The sequence below is a fragment of the Vipera ursinii genome (assembly GCF_947247035.1).
Source record: "Vipera ursinii genome assembly, chromosome: 3".
Classification (NCBI taxonomy): Eukaryota; Metazoa; Chordata; class Lepidosauria; order Squamata; family Viperidae; genus Vipera; species Vipera ursinii.
Genome location: NC_139516.1, coordinates 126270633 through 126294577, shown reverse-complemented (window position 1 = coordinate 126294577; position 23945 = coordinate 126270633). Strand labels below are relative to the sequence as shown.

Below are 23945 nucleotides of genomic sequence, written 5' to 3'. Positions count from 1 at the left end.
ATTATGTCTCTATCTTTGTACTAAGATTTCCTGTCACTACAGTTATTCTACTTTCCCCATCATTCAAGCCTTTAAACTGGGAAAACCCCTTTTATTTAAAAGAGCACTCAGATGTGAAATGACTTTCTTTCCTGCCTCTGGGTACAGAACACCACTTTTAAGGTACACAAAAAAATAAAACATTGCAATAAAAATCAAAAACCAAAAGCATTCCCTAAAAGCAAGCCAAAATAATGTTATCATGTTTGCGATAGTGGTAAATATCTGTAAGTCGGGTGTAGGATGAGTGTGGAGGTTCATTCTCTGAGCTTGTGGGTTGGTTTCCGAACATTTTGTTACAAGAATAGGTAACATTTTCAGCAAAATTTAGGGGCTTTCAACCCTCCAACAACCCACACAACTTCTCCAACCAGCATTTCACCTCCCAATGACCCTCACCTGACATGACCCAAACCTGACCCACTATGAGACCCTCACCTGACGTGACTTTCACCTGACATGACCTCCCCATCACAAGACCCACTGACCACACAAAGTCCTTATAAGCAGAACGCCGACACGAATGAACCTCCACCCTCAATATTATCATGTATCAAATCCCTGACAAACTAATTTGTTTCTGCATATCTTAAGCCAGTAAGAGTTGATATCCCTCTGGAAATCCATATTTGGATACTACTACAGAAAATAACTTCTCTCATGTACTCATCAATTTAACTCCCTTTTATGAGACATACACTAGGAAACATACAACAGGAACTCTAAGAAACATGTAAATGATGGCCAGGCTTGTGGCAATAGACGAACAGCAACCGGTATTTTGGCCCAAGGTAATTTAGGCTCAATTCTTAATAACGGTTGATTCAAACATAGTTTGTAAAAGAAACTTCTGCCTGCCAAATTTTATAGAAGCTAAAATTGCTGATCACTTTTCAAAGGCAACCCCGAGGTGAATATTGTAATTAAGACAAGGATCACTTTGGCTTGATATTTTCCTCTCAAGAAATGTAGCTATGCAGAACTGGACAATGTCACTCTGAATATAATAGCTGTCTGATCCTTCCAGATCAATACAGCATCTAAGAACACTGTTTAGATGTGAATCGCTTGCACTACAGGCAGAACAAATTCATCCAGAATAGGCAGAATCCAATTTAAAATGAGTTTATAAATTGATCAATAAAGCCTCCACTTTTTTTGGGATAAAGTCTCAATTCATTTGTCCATTTCCAAACAGTATTTCAAAACTTTCAGAATTTTCTTGGCACTCACTAATGGGACTTGGAAGAAAAATCTCTGGATTTCTTCTCCTTATTTCATATTAAAAAGTGCAGGGAACAATACCGAAGCCTGTGCAATTCCATAAGCCAAGAGTAATAATGTGATTTAAAGGATGTTTTTTTCCATTTCTTCTTACAAAAGTTAGCAATAAAGGCCAGAGATATCATACAATAATGACTCAAATCCAATATCAGTTAAACATTTCAGAATATTACTTTGTTATTGCTTAAGCTGAACTTAGATTGGAAAGCTTTCAAATGATAAACTTCATCCAAAATCATCACAATCAAGAAAGCCACCACTTTCACTACTCATTCTAAGATCTTGTTTATAAACAAAGATGGGAAATTAGCTGAGTAGTAGTATTTAAGAGGACTCCTTTGACAAAGGTCTCAAAAATATTACTTTAGAAAGGATGGAACACAGCCTTTTTTCAAAAGAAGCTCTTACAAAACTCATTTCCCCAGCAGCCTTCTCTTGTCAGCCAGAAACATTATGTAAGTTATCAAACATTTGCTGGCCTTTAAACATCTTGTCCTCCTCCAAATAGTTTACTTATCAGAATTAGCTAAGTGATTGCTTCCATTGCCTTTCCAATATCTATCCAAAATGTAGAGATGAAATTCAAGTGATGCAAAATAATTTCCTTAGCAATATTTTTTAAAAATTAGAATAGTGGTTTCCCCCCCCCCCCTTATTATCTCAGATTCAAAATATAATAGACATCGGAAAAAACCCCAGTGAATGTTTGCAAATACATTGGAGACACAGAAGAATATCTCCACAACTTTACTATCAGTCTAAATTGTCACATATGCTAAGAAATAGCTACACAGAAAGTCTATAAATTACTAATTTGCTTCAAATTACAATAAAATTTGTTATGAATTTAGTGCAGAACTGAAAATATTTAATACACAATAATTAACTATTTTAAAAGGTATAGTCTAAAAAAAACACAGTTTTGCAAAAAATATTTCCATATTGTAGGGACTCTACCATGATAAAATAATTAATAAAGCAGAACATAAGCAGAACATTTCTTTGAGAAAAAATCAAAAGCAACTGTTCTTTCTGAGAATCATTAAGTCATATCATGAAATTGGAGTAAAAGAAAGTCAAACAAAATTTATTACTTTTATATTTTGGTGTTAAGAATTGTAAACAATTCAGAGATAAATGAATAATTAAAATTCCATTAGTTAAGCGTGTAATGACAAAAATGACATTAAAAAGTTACCTGCAGATAGACAATGTTAGTTATAAATACACCATTTTACCAAGAATATGGTTTAGATTCCATTAGCATGGGAAGTATGTTAATTTATAACATATATGACCATGATGTTTCAGTTTGTTCTATCTTAATATTAACAAAATTACATCCTAAACAGGTATGAACAATTAGTATTTAGAAGTGTGTTGCTGCATATTTTGACAGAAAAAATATTTGCTTCATTTTCATGAAAAGAAATATTCCTTGAAAATAACTCTATTGGATATTGAAGAAGTCACATGTCTCAGAAAAATCTGATAGAAGAAAGCCAAATGTTAAATGTAAAGCTTCGGCTTAGCTACAGTAATGTTAACTTTATTAAGTAGGAATTCATCCCTACCAACAAAACTCTTCAGTTCCTTACCCCATCCATAGATCAGTTTCATATCTGATGAAACTGATTTTATTACTCCTCTGATGTTGAGAAAAAATACTTATTATACAAAAAAGTCATAAACATTATGATGCTGTGCTGCACATAAATGCACTGTACTGCAAGGAAATTGTGTGTTTTTTATTTCTCTCTTCCAATATCTATGCAGTAAAGTGCAGATTAAATACACTTGTGTTATTATACTTACCTCTATTTCCACAAAATTATGAAACTGACATAAGGTAAGCCACAGAATCGTCAACCTTAAGAAGAAGAAAAAATCTTGTCATTTCACAAATTCATATACTATGATCGGTTTTGTTGTTAACACTAACATTTTTTGAGCTTGAAACAACTAGTGTTCCACTGTTTTTGTTTTGTCTATTCTTGAACAAAATTCACGACCTTTCAAATCTATGGGTTCTTTATGTCTCATGATTGGTACATTTTGTGACTCATTATTGGGTTACTTTCTTTCTACCCTAGAAAAAACATCAACAGGCACTGTCACGCACCTAATGCTACTGATCAGGCGTAGGCAGCCTTGGCTCTTTTATGACTCGTGGACTTCAACTCCCAGAATTCCTGAGCCAGCCATGCTGAGGGGAAAGAGAGGGGTTTCCAAGCTGAGTCATGGTGGCTCAGGAATTCTGGGAGTTGAAGTCCTTGAGTCATAAAAGAGCCAAGGTTGCCTACCCCTGGGTTAGAGGCATCTCATGAGGTGGCATGTTAGAGAAACTGTTTTCTAAACTACATGGTTTAGCACATGAAAAGCCATGTTGGGCTCTGTTCTGTTGCTGGAGAGAAAATTACTACCAATAATTTATTATGACTAGAATAGACTGCTACTGCAGCTTTGCGGAAAAGTATTCTGATATCTGAGTTAGGCAATCTTGTCTATTTCCCTGCATTCCATTCTAATATTGTGCTTTCATTTTAGTTCCAAATTAAAAAAAATCAGTTTAAATCTTTAAAAATTCTCCCATTACAGATAAAAACATCTCTCCTTAAAATTCCTTAATCTTTGTACCATGAACCTGCTTTTAAGGAGAAATTAATTATTTCATCTGGATGCATACTAATATTGCTATCTCTGCTATACACATTTTAAGGAGAGCCTTTCAAACACAGATGTACAAAGCTCATGTAGTACCTTTGTATTTTCAACTTCCAGTCTCAAACAGCATTAGTGACCCTTATTAAAATATTACCATAGCCAATTCTAATGAAAACTGTGTAGCAAACAGCAGTCAGCAGTGAATATCACCCCCTCCCCCATTGTAATATTAGAATAAGGAATGAGGGAGCAGTTCCAAGGTCCCATTTTTCCTATGGTTGGGATATTTGAAATATTTCAATGAAAGATAGACAGTTCAGGAAACTGAGATGAGATTTTCAAGTTGCGATACTTTCTCTGGGGTTAAAGCAAATTGCATTTTTCATTTCATATACAATCCTACAGGTATTAACAATGCAATCTATTTGTTTTAAAAGTTATTTCACAGAGAACACGCCTCAAACAATATTAACAGAATAATCAGATCAGTTTGGGTCCCAATTGTTAGTTTTTATTTTAAAAATATTAAGTCACTGCCATTTACATCTGAGCAAAAAGTAATTTAGAGGGTTAATGTCACACTAAATCTTAGAGTAATAAATAATTCAAATAGTATGTCACTGACTTACGCTCCTGGACCTTGCCATGTCCATGTAATTGTATCCTATAAACAAAATAATTGTTTTAAATATAGGTATACAGTTTCTTATTGCCCGACTCTCAACATATTAACAGGCTTCATTTTAACAGTAGATATATATGATACATTAATCACAGTATGTGTCATTCAGTTTAAAGATTTTGAAAATGATTTATTTTTTGTAATTATAAATATAAAGCCAGGAGTTAAACTTCACATGATAATTTTATGTCTTCCATGAGTAACATTTCTATTACTGTAGTGGAAGTAAAAATTTAATCTATACTCTCAGAAATAAGACTTTAAGGCAGATAAAATAATGAAACATTACAATGGATATCTACTCCAAAAAATGTGGGGCCCAAGTCCAGGACCCATCAAATGGGAGACCCACAGAAAATGCCACAGGCAGTAACGGCATGTCAGCATATTATCTAACAGAAAATTGTCCTGACTGGATTAATTCTGCAGTCATGGGCTATTTTAATCTGAGGTATCTCTTTCCACTGTGGAAGACTGGCAGCACTGGCATATGGTGCTAGCATAATATAGGCTAATTCCATCACCACTCCTATGTTCTTATTGGGGCCTTCTTCCCAGGCTGGAATGAATATTTCAAAGACACTTTTTTAATACTATGTAATCATCCACAAGGGAAAATGTTGAATGGGCTAGCAGAGGATCAGAGGAGGAGGAAAAATTAAGAAGGAAATTGAGGGATGTGAAAGAAAAGTAGACGTCAACAGCAAAAATGAAATATAGTGCTCAATAAGAAACTGAAGAGTCAGCCAGGCAGTTATGGAAGAAGACATCTTGCCTAGTTCTGTTCAAAGGCACTGTACCCCTCTACAATTCTGATTACCACTGGAAACATCCCCCCCTTTTTTCTACTCAAGTTAAAAAAGTGTGAAGAAATTCTGCCCAAATTACGTACAATCCCATTTTTAATTTTTCTTGCTCTATGCTTGACTGCTATTCTTGGAATATGAAGTGAACATCCCTTAGATTAAAATATCAGCTGTACTTACACCAAAACAATTCTTTTAGCCAGCACAATAAATGTTACCCGCTACCCAATGTGGCTTCCCTAAGACTGACTATTGCTTAGAAAAAGTGCTAAACTGGTATGAACAGGACTTCTGATTGCCCATCACAGATAAAAGCTAATATTTTGTTTCACTTTTTTTTTTTTTTACAAAAGTCCCAGTCTTAGAAGGGATTTTACTCTGGCTTGTTGCAGTGTTCCCTTTAGCTGTCTTACAACAATTATTTTTTTCAGAATGATTGTGCTTTTCTAATACTGGGCAAGTTGAAAGCACTTCACTTCCTCTGTTTACAGTAATAATTCTCAACCTTAGCAACTTTCAGATGTGTGTACTTCAAATCCCAGAACTGCCTATCCATGAGTAGAAATCTAAATATCTTTGAGTTATCAAAGTTGAAAAACACTGATTGACATTACTTATTTTATAAAGATATTCAAATTCCTCTTCTTTTCCATCATCTTCTAGGCTGCTTGGCTATATAAGCAGCTATAAGTCCATGAATATAATTTTCTTAAATAATACAGCTAAACCTTGTACAGCCAAATGCAAAATTAACTGAGATCTAATTGTTAACTTATACCCACACTGGTGTTCTCAACCTATAGTACTACAGGTTTTGCTATTAGCAAGTGCTATTTTATGTTACTATTATATAAGTATCATTTAAATCTTAATTATAATTAAGCTGATAATGTCTAAAAGATGTTAGCTTAATTATTTTTCCAATAATTTTTAATTTTGCATCACTATTTTTTAAATCTATAGTTACTATTTTCAAATTTTGCAGGCAGATTGTTTTTAATGGCATAATTATAACTGAATTAAATTATGTAGTTATATAACTATAACTAAAATCGATTAATGGCCAAAAATATTATTAACTTTGTAAAATGCCTTATTTGCTCTCTCACACTGAAGAATTAAGCCAGTTCATGATGTACTGTTGAGTATTTGTCTTGCAATAGAACATTTAAAAAAAATCAACACTTATCTAGTCAAAGTATTGGTCCCTTACTTTTCAAGGAACAACAACAACAATAATAATACTAAGTTGGAAGGGACCTTGGAGGTCATCTAGTCCAACCCCTTGCTCAGGCAGGAAACCCTATACCCATTCAGACAAATGGCTGTCCAGTCTCTTCTTAAAAACTTCCAGTGTTGCAGCATTCACCGCTTCTGGAGGCAGGTTGTTCCACTGGTTAATTGTTCAGTCAGGAAGTTTCTCCTTAGTTCTAGGTTGCTTCTCTCCTTGATTAGTTTCCATCCGTTGCTTCTTGTCCTGCCTTCAGGCTTGACTCCCTCTTCTTTGTGGCAACCCGAGATATTGGAATACTGCTATCATGTCACCCCTAGTCCTTCTTTTCATTTAACTAGACATACCCAATTCCAGCAACCATTCCTTATGTTTTAGCCTCCAGTCCCCTAGTCATCTTTGTTCCTCTTCTCTGTACACTTTCTAGAGTTTCAACATCTTTTTTACATCATGGTGACCAAAACTGGATACAGTATTCCAAGTGTGGCCTTATCAAGGCATTGTAAAGTGGTATTAATACTTCACATGATCTTGGTTCTAACCCTGTTAATGCATCCTAGCACTATGTTGGCTTTTTTGGCAGCTGCAGCACACTGCTGGCTCATATTTAAGTGATTGTCCACTAGGATTCCAAGATCCCTCTAATACCTTCCAATAATTCCTCTAACACACAGTATTATTTCAGATATTAATATATAAGATCAGTACAATACATACCAGCTTGTTTGGATAGCGTAAGATCACTGGTTGTACAGGTACTCCAGGGATAAATGCTCCTACAATATGCATGGGATACATTTCATTATAACACTCTCTCACTGTAAGCTATTATGGTCTTAAAGAAAACTGAATGGATCTAAATCCAAAGAAAACCCACTAAAATCAATGACCATTAAATTACTTACATCTTACTTAAGTACCGCTGATTCCAGTAACTGTGTTCTAAGCCTGAATATGCCTGGACTTTGAATTGCATGAGCAATAGAGTATCTGTGTTAACTTAATACTTCAACAGTGTTTATTTTCTAGACAATATAAACAATTGTCTACTGACAGCAATATTTCTCCTGCCAATATAATCCCTTTATGTTGATATATGTCTGTGGAGATTCTTAGTCCTCCAGGTTATGGTTGTTCCAAAAGTGTTTTTTTTTCTTTCTTGTTCTCCAAAAGGCAACTAACTGGACTTTGTTTTTTTCCCTGAAGACATCTTTCCTTGATGTTGATATATATTTTCCAGAATGGACACAGCAAAAGTTCTATTACAAGCCTGTTCATTGGAATATACATGTTTTGAATAAAATACATTACAAGATGAAACAGGTGCTTCTGCCCTTTTTAGAAGAGTTTTGAGTTTTAAAGAATTCTGATTTGAGTCTGAAATAAACATTTTGGATTCAAATTAGGGCCATTGCAATGCAAGAATACTTCCAGAATGGATGAAATAATCCATTTTATGCTCAATGTTTTTTGAATTTGAAATGTGTTGCATATCTTGATATTTGTTTGCCAACAATACTTTTTTAAAAAAAAAGGAAAAGAAATCTGCTTTATATAAGTTTTCCACATAGATTTTATGTTTATGGCTTAAAGATTTATGTGAGTATAACTGACATTATTACTGATCTCAATGGAACAGATATTAGATGGAAAAAATGCATTATAAATCAAAGTAAAACTGGAAAACCAGAAAGACATCACAAGTAAACAAATCAAGACTGTTTTATGTGTTTTTCAGTTTCTCCAATGGAGAAATTAACATCACCTTTGAAAGATTGCTAGTGCCCTTCTAGATTTGTATTATTAACATTCATATTTTGGTTCATTATTTTACCTTTCCCTAGAGTTCAGCAATTTACCTATAGGAATACAAAACTCTTTGAAGTCCTCTTTCCAAGTTCCAATGAAAGAGGACTTAAGACTTTTGCAATAATCTTTAATTTCATCTGTATGTTATCCGGTTCTTGAAACTGTTAATGAAATCTGTTAAACAAACATTTCTCCTTAATTAAGAAGTTTCCAAATTTTACTTTTACTTTTCTTTTTTTGTGAGAGCTTTAGGTCATGCCATTGGGGAAAAGACCAGAAATTGGTAGTATTAGGAAAGATTAATGCAATGCAGTCAATTATTAACAATACACAATCACAAGAACCTGGATTATAAATTCAAATTCAAATATATTTCACAAGTTATTTTAAGATATTTTCTTGAACGTCATAGCGGTAAGTAAACACAAAAGCATGTACATCAAGAACAGCCTTTGTGTTTTGCCAAGGAACAGTCATAACAGAATATTTAAATTTCTTAAACAGGCCAAGCATTTCTGGTCAATTAAATTCTACAAGGCATAATATTTACATATGTATAAGTGTTACAAAAATACTCTCTATGTACCCTGCAAAAGGAGGAAACTGAAAAGGGCATATTTGTTGTAATGTAGGAAGTGAAACTAAGCAATAACAAATACTGAATTTCATGTTTCAATATCCAAAATCCTTAAAAGAAAGTTGTACAAAATACATACCAGGTTTGAATGTAATTAGGCAGGATCGATTAGTGCAGGTTCCTTCTGGGAATATCATTATCTTAAAAAAATAAAAATAAAAATGTCTGGTTAATATTTTTTAGGCATCTGGTACATCCTCTTAGGAAACATATTTCAAATGCAGAATTTATAGTCTTGAATTTGCTACTCAAGGCACTTATATAGGGAAAGTAGTAATCTCTGAAAGAATTCATGGAATGAGGTCTAGTGTCCATATAAGCACTCTCATCTTTGGCACTCTGAAAGGCAGGAAGTACAATGAAATGTTTTCTCTCCATACACCCATTCCTTCTTATCTAAGAAGACAGCTCTTTACTTCTTAAGAAGAAAATACACTGGCATAGCAGCCACTAATCTATCTCCTCAGAGCCCATGTTTGGAATTCCTCAAACTGCTTCCAGTTCAGGGAACTGACTTCTAGGAATGGCTGAAGCACCCTCGCAAAGACATAGTCTGGAAAAGGAACAGAACATTCAAGAGTGTTGCAAAAAGTTCTCTTCCCAAATCACTGAATTTTGCAGAAAGGACCCAAATTTAAGCAAGAGATCTATATATGAAAAAAGTTGGGTATATTGAAAATATAACTGAATGACAATATTAAATATTATTAGAACTTCAAAATGCATGGTTACTTTTCAATATTTAATTCAGGTCTAGTTGTTCAATCTCAAAAATGATATTACAGATAGCCCTCAACTTACAATAATTCATTTAGTGACTGTTCGAAGTTACAACCGCACTGGAAAAAAAATGACTTATGATTGTTTTTCACAACTGCAGCGCCCCCATGGTCACGTGATCAAAATTCAGATACTTGGCGACTGACTCATATTTATGACGGCTGCAATGTTCCAGGGTCAACTTTTGATAAGCAGCCAATGGGAAAGGCAGATTTCCTTAACAACCGTGTTACTAACTGCAGGGATTCACTTAACAACTGTGACAAAAAAGGTTGTAAAATGGGGCAAAACAACATGCGATTACAGACTTCTTTTACAAAAGGTAAATACCGTTTTTCACAGTTACAACCTTTGTAGCATCCCCATGATCTTGTGATCAAAATTCAGATGCTTGGCAACTGGTTCATAGTTATAACTGTTGCAGTGTCACGGGGTCATGTGATCGCCTTTGGTAACTTTCTGATAAGCAAAGTCAATGGGGAAGCCAGATCCACTTAACAACCAGGTTACTAACTTAACAACTGCAGTGATTCACTTAACAATTCTGGCAAGAAAGGTCGTAAAATGGGGCAAAACTCACTTAACAAATGTCTCACTTAACGGTAGAAATGTCGAGTTCGAGGATTACCTGTATAGGAATACCTCTCCAGCGATCAGCAAATTCTGGTTCATTTCACAAGCTGGATAAGACAACCCCAGCCCTCCTTCCAAGGGCTCAATGAACACCGTTGAAAATACTGCTGACAAAGAACTATACCAGTTTGCCACACTGACCTCACTCATATGTCACATTCAGATACGCTTATGACTGGAGAACATGCCAGCTATATGTCTTCTGTAAACAGATGTAGTTAATGCCTAGGCTTTGTTAGTGAATATATTATAGTGCCCAAATAAAGAATCCTGGTTTTGATAGTAAGAAAACAGAGAATTAAGCTATTAAGCAAACCAAAACTTCACTTTTAGATTTCCTTTCAACTGATAAAAGTCCTATGTTCTAAATACTGATAATTCTGATTAATCAAATGATTAATCAAACCAGAGAGTATTAATTTAGGTTGGTTTATGAGAAAAATCAGTAGCCTGAACTAATGGATCCACCGATAATGCAAACTCAGAAAAGCACAGAAAAAATCAAGTGACCATATATGAGAATTATAAGACTTATGTACCCTTCACTGCAGAATTGTAATTACAACACAATACTGTACCGAGCGTAATGTTCCACATTCAAGGCATCCATGTAAGAACCACCTGTCAATGGCTTTCTTAGCTTCAAACAAACAGACATTTAGTTGGGATGATATGACTTCACTGATAAGACAATTTACATTTAAATTTCTATGGATCAGAAATTTAACCTTAAACCCTAATTGTCTATTGTTTCCAAAACCCTACTAATTTCTTTATTTTTCATGGAGTCCAATATAACAGTCATATTCAACTCCTATTATTTTAAAGACCTTCAACACTTTTAATGGATTTCTTGTCTTTTCTTTCAGCATATAAGCCTAGAAAGTCAACCAATGACTTTTCTGTTTAGCACCATGCTGGATACTTGGTTTTCTGCTCTATTTTCTCCCTCTTTCCTTTCTAAAAAGAAAAAAAAAGTATTTAGCAAAAAAATCCTTTCAATCAAGCCTATACCTGACCACGCCAACTGGATACTTCACATTCTTTTCTGCTCCAATAAAAAGCAAAATAAACATATGCTAACTGAGGCCCTTAAAAACGGTCTCTACTAGATTCTTTCCTCTACCTTTCTTTTAAACCAGAAATACAGTGGAAAAAAGTGCTTCTCCTCAGTAACTCTCCTCTGAGTGCTTACTGTGAAGACTGTCATGGCTGTCAACCACTTAAGGCAATAAAATGAAGAAAATGTGGTTGGAGATGATATACAGAGCCAGAAGTAACATGAGAAGGAAGATGAAGTCAAGCACAAGCCCCACAATGTATTGCGAAATGTCTAGGAAAAAAGAAGGCTGAGTGAAGATGAAGAGAATCTGATGAAGGGACAGGACTGTAACTCAAACTTCCTGGTCAACTCAATATGCCTGGCACATACATTCTTTGCTCATCTGCCTTTGGGTTCCCCCCCCCCCCCCGTTTTTGCTAATCCTACATTAGTACATGAGCACAATTCCTAAGACAAGGAGGCATCTGTGCAAAAATACAGGTTTTAAAATAAAAAAGATCATTCATCTTTCACAACTATGTGTATGCATATTTAAAAAAAATGACTGCAGGAAAAGTACCACATTTGACCAAGAAAAGAAAAGAAAAAAGCTAAAATGTCCTACCATATGCAAGGAGGGGAAAAATGCAAAATTGATCTCATAACCTGAAAACTCTCTCACCACTATTTGTAATATACTAGACTGAAATAACTTAGGGACGCGGTGGCTCAGTGGGTTAGGACGCTGAGCTTGTCGATCAGATGGTCGGCAGTTCAGCGGGTCGAATCTCGAGTGCCGCATAACAGAGTGAGCGCCTGTTACTCGTCCCAGCTTCTGCCAACCTAGCAGTTCGAAAGCACATAAAAATGCAAGTAGAAAAATAGGGACTACTATGGTGGGAAAGTAACAGCATTCCGTGCGCCTTTGGCATCTAGTCATGCCAGCCACATGACCACGGAGACGTCCTCGGACAAGCGCTGGCTCTTCGGCTTTGAAACGGAGATGAGCACCGGCCCCTAGAGTTGGAAACAACTAGCACGCATGTGCGGGGGAACCTTTACCTTTACAGACTGAAATAACGATCATTGTAAGTACCATATAAATAGTAAGATGAACGACCACTATAGAAAAGGGTATCACGATTCTCAAAGCTCTCAGATATCTAATAAACAAAAGAACTAGAATGCTAATGAATCACAAATTTCATTCAAATGAATTATCAATTATGTCAAATGTATTATTATAAAATAATAATTCTGTATGTAAACAAAACTATAAACAAAAATAATACTTCCTTTGCCTGCCAACATTTAGAGGAGACAGTTTAACATCCTCCTTTGTAAACATTCATGGGCAAATTGCAGGTTTAGAAATAGAAATATGGACTAAAAATTCCTAAGTATTATTTAAAAACAGCATTTTTCTGTTTTTATAGGTAGGTTTACCACTTTAAATCAAGTTAAGTATAGGAGAAAAGTAAGAGTATGCTAATTCAATAGGACAAGGAAAATTCTGAATTCAAACTGAAATTAGTCTTAATCACTTTTGGGATTTAAAGTGGAGATGGCAATCATGTTGAACAAAAATAGCTTATTTATAGTATTTCTTTACAGGCAAGAAATACAGTTAAATTAAGATATTTTATTGATACCTGTGGCCATTTGCCATTAGACTGAGCACGCCGTCTTATTTCCTCAACAGTTTTTCTGCGGGAATCCTGATCCGATCGAGATACAAACACAGGTCGAATATATTTGATTAAAGCTAGAAAAAAATACATAAATGTCAACATTCCCAAGTTTGTTCTTTTGATATTGTTTAGATTATATAAAATGCATCAATTATTAAATAAAGCAAAACAAAATATAATCGATAAACATATTCTAGAAAAAAGATACTGTAACTGTTAAACTTGTATTCCGGGCAACAGCAACCACTGCTGAGTGCTACAATAGTAGCAATTCATTAAAAATAAACTATTTCGATATTACTCTGCACACTGAACCCTTAAATTGAAAGCATTTTTTAAAATCCAATTTAACATACCCATTTTATTCTCTCTTTTTTGGAAATTAACTTACTGAACTGAGTACAGTTTGAAGCTTCAAACATTTGAGACAATTACTTATTCTAGATGAGAGGAAAACTTAACTAAAAAGCCAAAGGAGAGCACCTTAGGGAAAAGTTTATAAAGTCAACACCATGTAATTTTAAAATTATGTTATTTTGGTTCGTGACTGCTGTTACATCACATTTATGTTTATAACTTATCATGGAGTTATTTTGGACTGCACTGTTATTATAGCCTGTTTCTTACAGGAAAAGCTAATTTAAAACAATCTTCTTACCTGACTCTCTAGATAGTTTACTTGAATTTCCAGATATACACTGAGAATTCTTTAAGTTATAATGCAATACTTTTGGAAAGCATTAATTTGGAGAACATTATTAGGCCATCTCCCAGGAACTTTATTCAACATTATCAAAGAGAGCTTTGAATTTTTACTGGAGACTTTTCAAATGTAAATACAGCATGGCAGCACTCAACGGATACAGCAAAAGCCAATAGGGTTGGAACTAGTCAGGACTTGTAAGGGCAAACATCAAGAACACCATGGCTATAGATTAGATTAGGAAGTCAAAACAATATTTTAAAAAAAGCAAATGGCAAACTATTTTCTTGCTATTCCTAAATGGAAGAAAAGGACAAGTCAAACTATTTTCTTGCTATTCTTAAGAAAAGGACAAGAATGTGCGGGTAATCTTCATTTAGTGACTGCCTCAGACAATAACTGTTCACAGGTATGACAATCCACTATATGACCAATGCCAGCGTTTATGACCTTTGCAATGTCTCTCTCAATCATTACAGTCAGTAAGCACTGTCCTGTGCCTGACTGTTCCATTCCCCCCCATAAAAAAACCAGAGATTGTCTCCTCCTGAGCTGCTTTTCTCCACAAGACCTTAAAAAGGGCTAGCCACAAGTTAGCTCTGTGGTTTAGCTGATTACATCCCTCTTGCCTGGTCTCAGCTGCTGCCTGAAACTGACAAGACCCTAATCAGTTTCACACTGAAGACTTTCCTTTCCCTCCCTAAGTGGCTCTAGTTCATAGCTGCCAGGGCCCTAGGCAAACAGGTCATACTAACTGCATTCTTTTTGATGTATTCCCTACTGTGTATCTTACTTATTCTCTGGTAATCTCTTTTTCTCCAATCAATGAAAATATAAACCATTAATTCTCTTTTTCCTAATTATCCCAATACCGGGGTGAGCAGTCCCAAAGGTCAAGGGGGGAAAAAACCTGCAAGACTTGCCCTTTCACCCAACATCCTTATAAACTGAGTTACCAAAACCTTCCCTGCTATTTAGGCTCATCCATCTGTTTTGGGTCATATCCTTCTAACACTGTAAAGCACTGGTGTCAAACTCGATCACATCATATGACATATCGTGATGCATTGCGACATTTTTTCCTTTGCGGAGCTGGGGTGGGCATGGCCTAAGCATGATGCATCCAGCCCATGGGCCACCAGTTTGACACCCCTGCTGCAAAGTAAAATCATAAGCACTGTCACATGATTTTTCATTTAGCGACTGAGTTACCAATCCCAATTATAGTTGCTAAATGAGAACTACTTGTATCCACAGAACTATCAGGAAACAAATAAGACAGGTTTTACTTATGTACAAGCAGCCTTTTTTCCTGCCTCTCATTCTCCCTACTGCCTATGAAATATATTCTCAAATTTACCTACCATACTCATTTGCCAAACTATTTTACTATACTTATTTATAACATCATGGACCTGCATGGTATTGTGTTACTTGTGAAGCAAAAGAAAAATAATTGTCTAGGAAAGTTTCCAGTGCTTTCAAGAGGGGTTTAGGAAAGAAGACAATAGATTTTCTGAAAAAGCTAGGCTAAGGAAGATTGGTTGCCATCTTTCATCTGACGCTCACCTTACAGTGTTGTTTACAAGAATAGAACTGAACAATCTCTTAGATGCCATCTTTAGAATACAGAGATAAGGAAATGCAAGAGTCTTGGTGGGTTGATAATATTGTAGGTTATTTTTCAAAACAGAGAAATGTCAGCTTAAAAATAGGACTGGGCTACATCTCATCACATTTCAAACTTTCTACCATGTTTGTTTAGGATACAAATTGACTTTCCTTATCTGCTTCTCTCAGGTAAGTAAGCCGGAGCTACTTGCTCAGCGGATATCTTTCCCAAATGATTGCTTGTACAGTTCAGCTAAAGATGTGAGTCCAAGGCAGAATTTCTATTGTCAAAAGTATTCCAAAATTGCTAGCAAAAAATCCCCCCAAAACACTTACGCAAGAGCTTGATCTTTTTACTTCTTGTGAAGAAAAAAACCCCAATTAAAATATAATATTTTTCATTTCCACAACAGGCAAATAAGTGTTACACTCAAGACGCAAGGGCTCAGCAATATTCAACAAATTTTTTGGGGGCAGTTATCATAAAAATTTGAAGAGTTTATCCTGAGCAATATCTAATAATTGTGTTTCTGATAATTTGATCCCAGTTATAACTACAAATGTTGCAAGCAATCTAGCTACCTGAAAGAAAATTACATAGCAATTTTAAATTAAGAAATGTAGTTGACTTCTGTTTATGGAATCACTTACGGAATGCCAACAAGTATCATCAATCAAAGTAGTTATCTGAATTCACAATCTAAGACAAACACTGATTAAGAAACAAACAGAAAACATACACACACTGAACAAATGAACAAAATACTTTTAAACTAATATACTAATAATCGGAAAACCTCTTAACTCATTGGGAAATATATTAAACCAAACATTTTCAAGCAATTTCTTGTCCAGGAAGGGCAAGAACGCTCCAATGCCACTTAAAAGCTTTTTCCTATAGATGCCTTTATGGTCTAAGGCAGACATGTCAAACTCGCGACGTCATGTCATGTCGCGTGACGTATCGGAGCTTTTTTCCCATTGCCGGCAATGGGGTGGGCGTGGTTTTGTTGTGATGCGTCCGGCCCACGGGCCGGCAGTTTGACACCCCTGGTCTAAGGTAAAGTAAGGGAGCCTCTGAAAAGAAGCTATGCTGAACGCCTAGAATAGAAATAGTTCATGCAAAAAATAATAGATCAAAAATATGTGGGTTTTGCCAAAGAGCCATTAGTAAAGAGCCCTACCAAAGAATCTCTAAGATAGCCCCCATCCATCCAGACAGGCAAGACACCAGAATATAATCTGACAGCAAACAGCACTCCTTAGTAGCACTGATGATGTTACCTAGTTAGGGTAATGAAACATCTACAAGAAAACAAGTAAGCTCAGAGAGCACCGAGGACCCTTGATTCTACTGTTCTCTACATCTACAAGTGGAGGAACATGAGTCCTTCGGGAGAAGGGCGGTATACAAATAAAATTAATAAATTAATAAATTTTAAACAATTGTCAACTTGCACAGCATGCTAGCCTGAAAACAAAGCACAAGGTGCTGAATGAAGTCTCTAACTCTGACATTTTATTATGTGACTTTCCATAGTACTCTTGCTACTGCCGATATCAAAGTACATGAGTCTACCATAAGAAAGAAGCTTCATAAATTAGATCTTACATAGGAGTTGTGCCAAAAGGAAACCTTTGCTGTCCAGAAAGAACATCAGAACAAGACAAATGCTCACTCACTTCTGGAACGAAATGAACTGAATAAATAAGACAAACATGAGAGCTTTTTGGCCATAATACTAGACGACTTGTTTGGAGAATACCAAAGACAGAACCCAATGCCAACTAAAAAGCATGCTTGTGGCAATGTTATGATTTCAAGCTGCTTTGCTACATCAGGGGCGGAGCAACTCACTTATCACATAATTTATTATCAATTTTTCATAGTATTAGACGATGCTTGAAACCTAATATGAAACAATCTGTCAGAAGACTGAAGCACCTTGCACTTTGCACCATTACAATGACCTGAAACATTCCAGAAGATTTGTCAAGAGATGGTCGCAAACAAATAAAAGGAAATGGAGGGTAATGGAAAGGCCAGGTCAAAACTCAGATCTAAATTTCACTGATATGCTATAGAGCGGTTTGAAACAGGCTATGCATGAAATCCCTCAAACAGGCAAAAATTCTGGAAAAGTGGGAAAATTTTCCCCCAGCTGATGTTAAACATGCCTAATATGATGTTGTTTCTGCCAAAAGGGATATATAAGGTATTAGAATTAAGAGTGTGCTTATTTTTTATACAAAAGTATATTAATTATTTTCTTCAATAAACGATTGCAAAGTCAGTTTTTCAGAGCTCTTTTGTTCAGTTTTGTCATCCTTAACTTTATATGTTTGAAGACAAAATGTTATTATATCCAAATATTTTTAAACAAGAATAATAGTTTACATGGGGTATTATTTACTTTTTCACGTTACTGTAGTTACAAAGAAATCTTGGAATCAATGGTAACCCATAAAATATTATAGGTAACTTCAACAAATACTGTATAAGTGAACCTTATAGCTATGGAGTTCTAAACCTACTTGAGTAGAATAGTGGTCCTTGAAGTGATTTGTTAATACATTCTTTGATCGATTAATAATACATATCCCAACGATTTTGAAGGGAGCAACTAAGGGTCTAGTTGACAGATTCTCAAAGCCCAAATATGACCCTGTGAGAATGACTCACATATAGTAACAATGTATTAAAATATGAAGTGTTTTTCAGGAGGGGCCCCCCTACAAGATTTTGTTTAAAATTCTGTTCTTTACATTTAACAGGTAATCAATAGTTTAGCTTAGTTGGTATAATGTTTAGAATAGTTTTTCAGTTACCAAAACTAAATGCAATCATCTGAATATTACTTGGAAGATAATATTTTTACTTACTTCCCCACACAGGAATATCTTTGCTTTCAGCTTTCATAACAATGGAAGCCATAGTCATTGTCACTGGTATTGCATCAAAATACGATGAATGTGGAGCCAGGGTCAGAATTGCTGCTTCAGTGGGCAATGCCCGTCTACCCTTCACATTTATCCAATGAAATCCACCAGCAAGCCACATTGTTCTCATAATTGCCTTCAGCAAGATATCAATAATTCTGAAAACAAGTGGATACAACAGATGCAAAAGCAAACTTGTTATTTTAAAATAACATGCTAAGCCTTCCTAGTTGACCAAGAGTTTTGAATTTATTAAAAAGATAAAAGTTCTTGTTTCTTGAGAATGTTTTTAATTTTAAAGTATCATATCTTATGTCAGAGGATTAAAAGTTACTTTAACAGTAAAATGTGACCTATGTGCCCAGTGATTCCTGTGACTGATTTTATTATACATACTTCCAAAGGCAGATGGTTGCAGCAGATCACTATAAAACAAAAATTACTACTGCTTAAGATAAATTGATGGTCTGTAAATTTGGGGACCAACAACCATACTTGGCATTTAAGTAGCATGCCAGGGCATTCAGTTCAAAAAAAGGGGGTGGGCAGAAATGGATGGAGTTATGACAAAACAACTGATTTAAATTCAATGAAAATTAAGTTACAATGCTCACTACCTGTGTTCAAAACTTATAGCAGAATGTTCCACTGTCTTCATACCATTCTGTGTTCTCCCAGAATGTGCTGATTTGGGGACAGTTTACTGCTTTCTAGAAATGATTATTCCAGAACTTGGAACAGTCCTAAAGTTTCTAGGGCCGAAGGCAGTCTAAGTTATCCAGACTGGAATAAATAACTGCTAAACCAATCCTGCTTTCTTCTGATGTTACTATTCATTTTACCACCTCCTTGCCCAACACTGCTATTGTGTTTCCCAAAAATCAAACCCGGTCTTATTTATTTTTGTCTCCAAAAGAGGCACCAGGTCTTATTTTGGGGGGGTGTCTTTTCCACTCACCTCGGGGCGTCGACAGCCCTGCCCAGCCGGCCAACTTCTTCTGCGACCAAAGGAAATGTCTCTGCAGCTGAGAATGGAGCCCCGGCCTGCATTTTGCCATCAGAGGTCTTTCCAGAAGGCCTCTGCAGCCGAGAAACAAGCTATGGATTCAATGTGTAGCTGGGTTCTCAGCTGCAGAGGCCTTCTGGAAAGGCCTCTGATGGCGAAATGCAGGCCGGGGGATGCAGAAGTGGCTGGCAAGGAGAGGCAGGCTGCAACGGTAAGTGGGCATGGGGCAACTCCACACCCCCATGCCAGCTTGAATTTTAGGCATGTGCCTCACTCTAAAACTAGATCTTATTTTGGGGGGTAGGGATTATATTAGGCCCACCCTCAAAAAATCAAACTAAGTCTAATTTTCAGGGTATGTCTTACTTTCGGGGAAACACAGTAGAAACTATAATCAAGTCTCTTCCGAATCCAAACAAAATGACTGGGAGAGTCAGGAAAATAAAAAAGCCAAGTTTCACAATCAGATCAGCTTTATGAAGGCTATTAAATAAGAAGTGAATGCATATTTGACCCTCACCCTGTAAATATCCATCATTGATGTTCAATCAAAGCAGGCAGTTACATTTTTATGCATAAGGACCTTGGCCACAAAGCATTCTCTAAAGGTGAGCGTCTCCACTTTAAAAAATATTTCAACGTGCATATACCAGAACTAGGCATTTGAACAATCTCTTTCTTTTAAGATATTATGATGAAGCACTCGGACGACAGAAGACTATTTTCTACATTATTTCTCATATGACTAAATGTGAAAAGTATGAATGAGGAAAGGCTAAACTGCTCAGCAACTGTTAGTGTTTGATCCAATCAGATGTACCCTATGTTAATCCTGGTATTAACATTGCACGGCAGAGCACACACAGAAATATTTCCAGAAACAGCAGTGCTCTCAAAAGCTTATCAACATTTTCAGCAACTCATCTTCAAATTTAAAAAGAAAAGTAATGCAAATGAATGCAATTTAAGTAATTCAGGAAGATTCTAAACTGAAAAATAAGTAGCATTGTAGGATGAAGTTATTCATTGTAAGCAAGTCTATCTTGACTGTGTTGCCTGATTTATGTACTGAAAACCACATTCAGAAGGGGGAAATCTTCAGCACACAACCTGGGAAACACAGACACTGAACCATCAAAAAAAATTCTATTTTATGTGAACGTATTACTCCAGAGGCAATATTTTAGGGCACAGCACAGTGCATCTATTCCTGTATTATGTCTTTAACCAATTACTGTATCTGAGACAAGAAAGAAGAATGCACTCAAGAACATGCTATGAGTTGAATTCTTATCATATAATAAGAACCCTTATGCCTTATTATGGAAGTATACTTTCTCTGCAGTATATTCATTTTAGAGTCATACCAAGAAATAAGTATTTTAAGTTACTGATCTCAGAGTTGCAATATTTGGAGGCTGGAGGCCACAATTCAGTTTTTCATGCTTAAGGGCTACATACATTATATGCTCCCATCCTGACCCTAATAGGTGGGGTCCTGGGAAGTTGAATGGAACCCACTTTGCTCATTGCTGTCTTATACCAATTGAGGTATGGCAAGAGATACTGGCAAATAAAATAGACATAATAACTTACTTTCGCCACCATGATAGAGGCTTTTCTAGCTGTTTCTCAGCACATCCTATTGAGGCAATGAAGGCAAAAGGCCAAGCCAGCAACATCATAAACGCAGCAAAAAACAGCCGGATGGGGAACAGAGTCAAGGTCATGAAGACAATCTGCAAAATTAAAAGGATTCATTTCAAAAGATTTGGTTTGGACACAAGCCAAATAATATCTGATTGATGAGCATATAAAACAATTAGCAAACCTTTCTTTTTCTCTCTCTGGTATACAAACGTAATGTTAAAGATGCCTTAATTTATGGTTCCAAAACTTCATTTTGTACAGATGGGAAAACTTTAAAGTGACTAAAAGGGGCAAAAAAATATTTGCAATTCTATTGATTGTTCAGTAAAATTCTGTCATATTCTTATATATATAAAACTTAATTAGCATGGAAGAGCATTTATAATTAAACACCGAGTTGGAATATATAGTTAGATGTTTTCCATATTTTGTTTAAAATCTAAATTTTGTCATAGCGTTTTAAAGTAAAATTAGTTGCAGAAATTGACTAATAAAGATACGCAACAGTACTTTTGCATATACTGTATAGCTTTCACAGCACAGGCACCCATAACTGTTTGATCTAGGGCCAAACTACGGTACATAATCCATGAATTGTCTGTGACTCCTTAGCCTATTTTGACAACTGCAGAGCACTCCTAACCTGCTATGTTGGATTAGTAGCATACTTCATACTAATTTTGCCCAAAGAAAAGAATTTGTGAAAGAAAAACCATTTCATCCTTAACCTTCCTCTTCCAGGTTTAACCCCCTGATATGCCAGATTTGGAGAAGTCTCATGACTATAACGATAGCTGAATACTAACTTAAAATATCATATACAGCTTTTACAAGAATTGAACTGTGGAAAAGCACAAATTTGCATTCTATTCTCAACGTTTTTCTAAACTAGTTCCAATGTATCAGAATATGTGCCCTGCTTTGCAGGTAAACTCACAGCAAAGTGATGTATATATCATCTCAATTGTCCAATTCTTTGCTTCATATTTTTATTTTGATCATCTATCAAGGAACTCCAAAAAGCCACCATGGTATTACTTAGTAGCCCACATATTTCATTTATTTCAATGTCTTTTAATTACATAGGTCAATATGAAATGCAATTTTGATTTGATTTGCAACAAATTTCTCTTCATTTTAATGTAAAGAAAGAGTGGAGGAGTTTTCTGCAATCAAAGCTGTAATTTATATTTTTATTTGCTTCCAAGGGCAGCATTTGTCAGTTTTGGATATTTTGGCTCCACATTTTTAGTCCTTTTTTGGATATTTTTTGGGAGGGAGTTGGTTTCAGTAGAAAATTAAGTGTTATCTGAATATACATACTTATACCAGGGATATCCAATGATACAGATTTTATTTTCAATACATCTTACCAGTATTTTGGTTAGACAACTATCAGAAATATCCTTAAGAGTGTAGAATTTATTATAATTCAACTCCTACAATTTCATTTACTCATTCACTTAAAAATCCTTTGATTTTATATATAATGTGTTAAAAATACTTTGCTTATATATAGTTTGAACAAAAAAATTAATGAGATAATGATCATTAAGACAGGCTATACTTTCAAAAGTGGATTATGATTAAGAATCATGTTACTTTAATGAACAGGAAAAATGAATCTGTTACATAAGAACCTATTTCACTTTTTATGCTTGGAAACTAAAGAAATAAGTTTGTAAATAGAAGAACATACAAAGAATGACAATAACAATTAAAACAGGCATGTCAAAACACATGGCCTGTGGGCCGGATGCGACCTGCGCAGGTCGCACCTACCCCAGCCCAGCAAGGACAAAACAAGTCCCAATATGGCCCACAATGGAATCAGGTTTGACACCCCTGAATTAAAGGATATGTGAAATATGTAATTTATCACAAGTAAAATAAATAAGTTCTAGAGGTAGATATTAGTTTAAATATGAAAACTCTAATTTATTTCTTATATTACAGAAAATATTGTAATCATTTTCACCATGCAGATTAATAGATATACCGTATATACTTGAGTATAAGCCGACTCGAATATAAGCCGAGACCCCTAATTTTACCCCCAAAAATTGGAAAAAGTTAGTGACTTGAGTATAAGCCGAGGCTGGGAAATGCAGCAGCTCACCACCAAACCACACCAAACTCACGGAGCTCACGGAGCTCAGCTCGACACGTCTGCCATCTTAGTTGAGCCTGTTAACAGACTTCATCAGTTCCAAAATCAAGATCACACCGGCAAGCTTTGTCAGTTGTCACTCGCGGCAGTACAAATACACTAGTACGGAAAGCTGGCATTCACTTTCGGGGGGAGGAAAAAAAAAACACAACAACACCGCACGCTTTAAAAGATTGGAGTTTTGCAGCCTTTTTTCTCGGGCCTGTCCGCCACCTTTAACTTAAGGCTGCGCTCTCGATTTCCTGGTGTGTGTGTGTGTGTGTGTGTGTGCGTCAGACCCACGGGAATGGCTGGTAGGGAAGCGGCATTCCGGCATTCCCCCCCTTCCTGTGTGTCGAGCCCACGGGGCTTGACACACAGAGAAACGCAAATGCCGGACTGCCGCCACCTTTACTAGCCATTCCTGCGGGTGTGACACACACACACACACGCACGAGGGGGAGAAACAACGCTGGACTGCCGCCACCTCTGCCAGCCCTGCAAGCCTCTGCCGCCCCGGCGTTGGTGGTCGAGCTCTTCGGAGCCGGCAGAGAATCTCCCGCAGGAGGAGGTCGCGGCTTTCTCTCT

General features: G+C 35.9%; 1 protein-coding gene across 1 annotated transcript in view; it reads right to left on the bottom strand.

Annotated features, from left to right (window-relative positions):
- Positions 1 to 23945, bottom strand: part of LPCAT1 (lysophosphatidylcholine acyltransferase 1) — a gene marked incomplete at both ends in the record, with an annotated part of 50527 nt that overhangs the window by 11998 nt on the left and 14584 nt on the right. The window contains 7 exons of the mRNA XM_083357847.1: positions 3139 to 3193; positions 4617 to 4651; positions 7424 to 7482; positions 9232 to 9292; positions 13260 to 13372; positions 18496 to 18710; positions 21155 to 21297. Of these exons, the coding sequence (XP_083213973.1) occupies positions 3139 to 3193; positions 4617 to 4651; positions 7424 to 7482; positions 9232 to 9292; positions 13260 to 13372; positions 18496 to 18710; positions 21155 to 21297 (681 nt within the window). The remainder of the gene's footprint in view (positions 1 to 3138; positions 3194 to 4616; positions 4652 to 7423; positions 7483 to 9231; positions 9293 to 13259; positions 13373 to 18495; positions 18711 to 21154; positions 21298 to 23945) is intronic.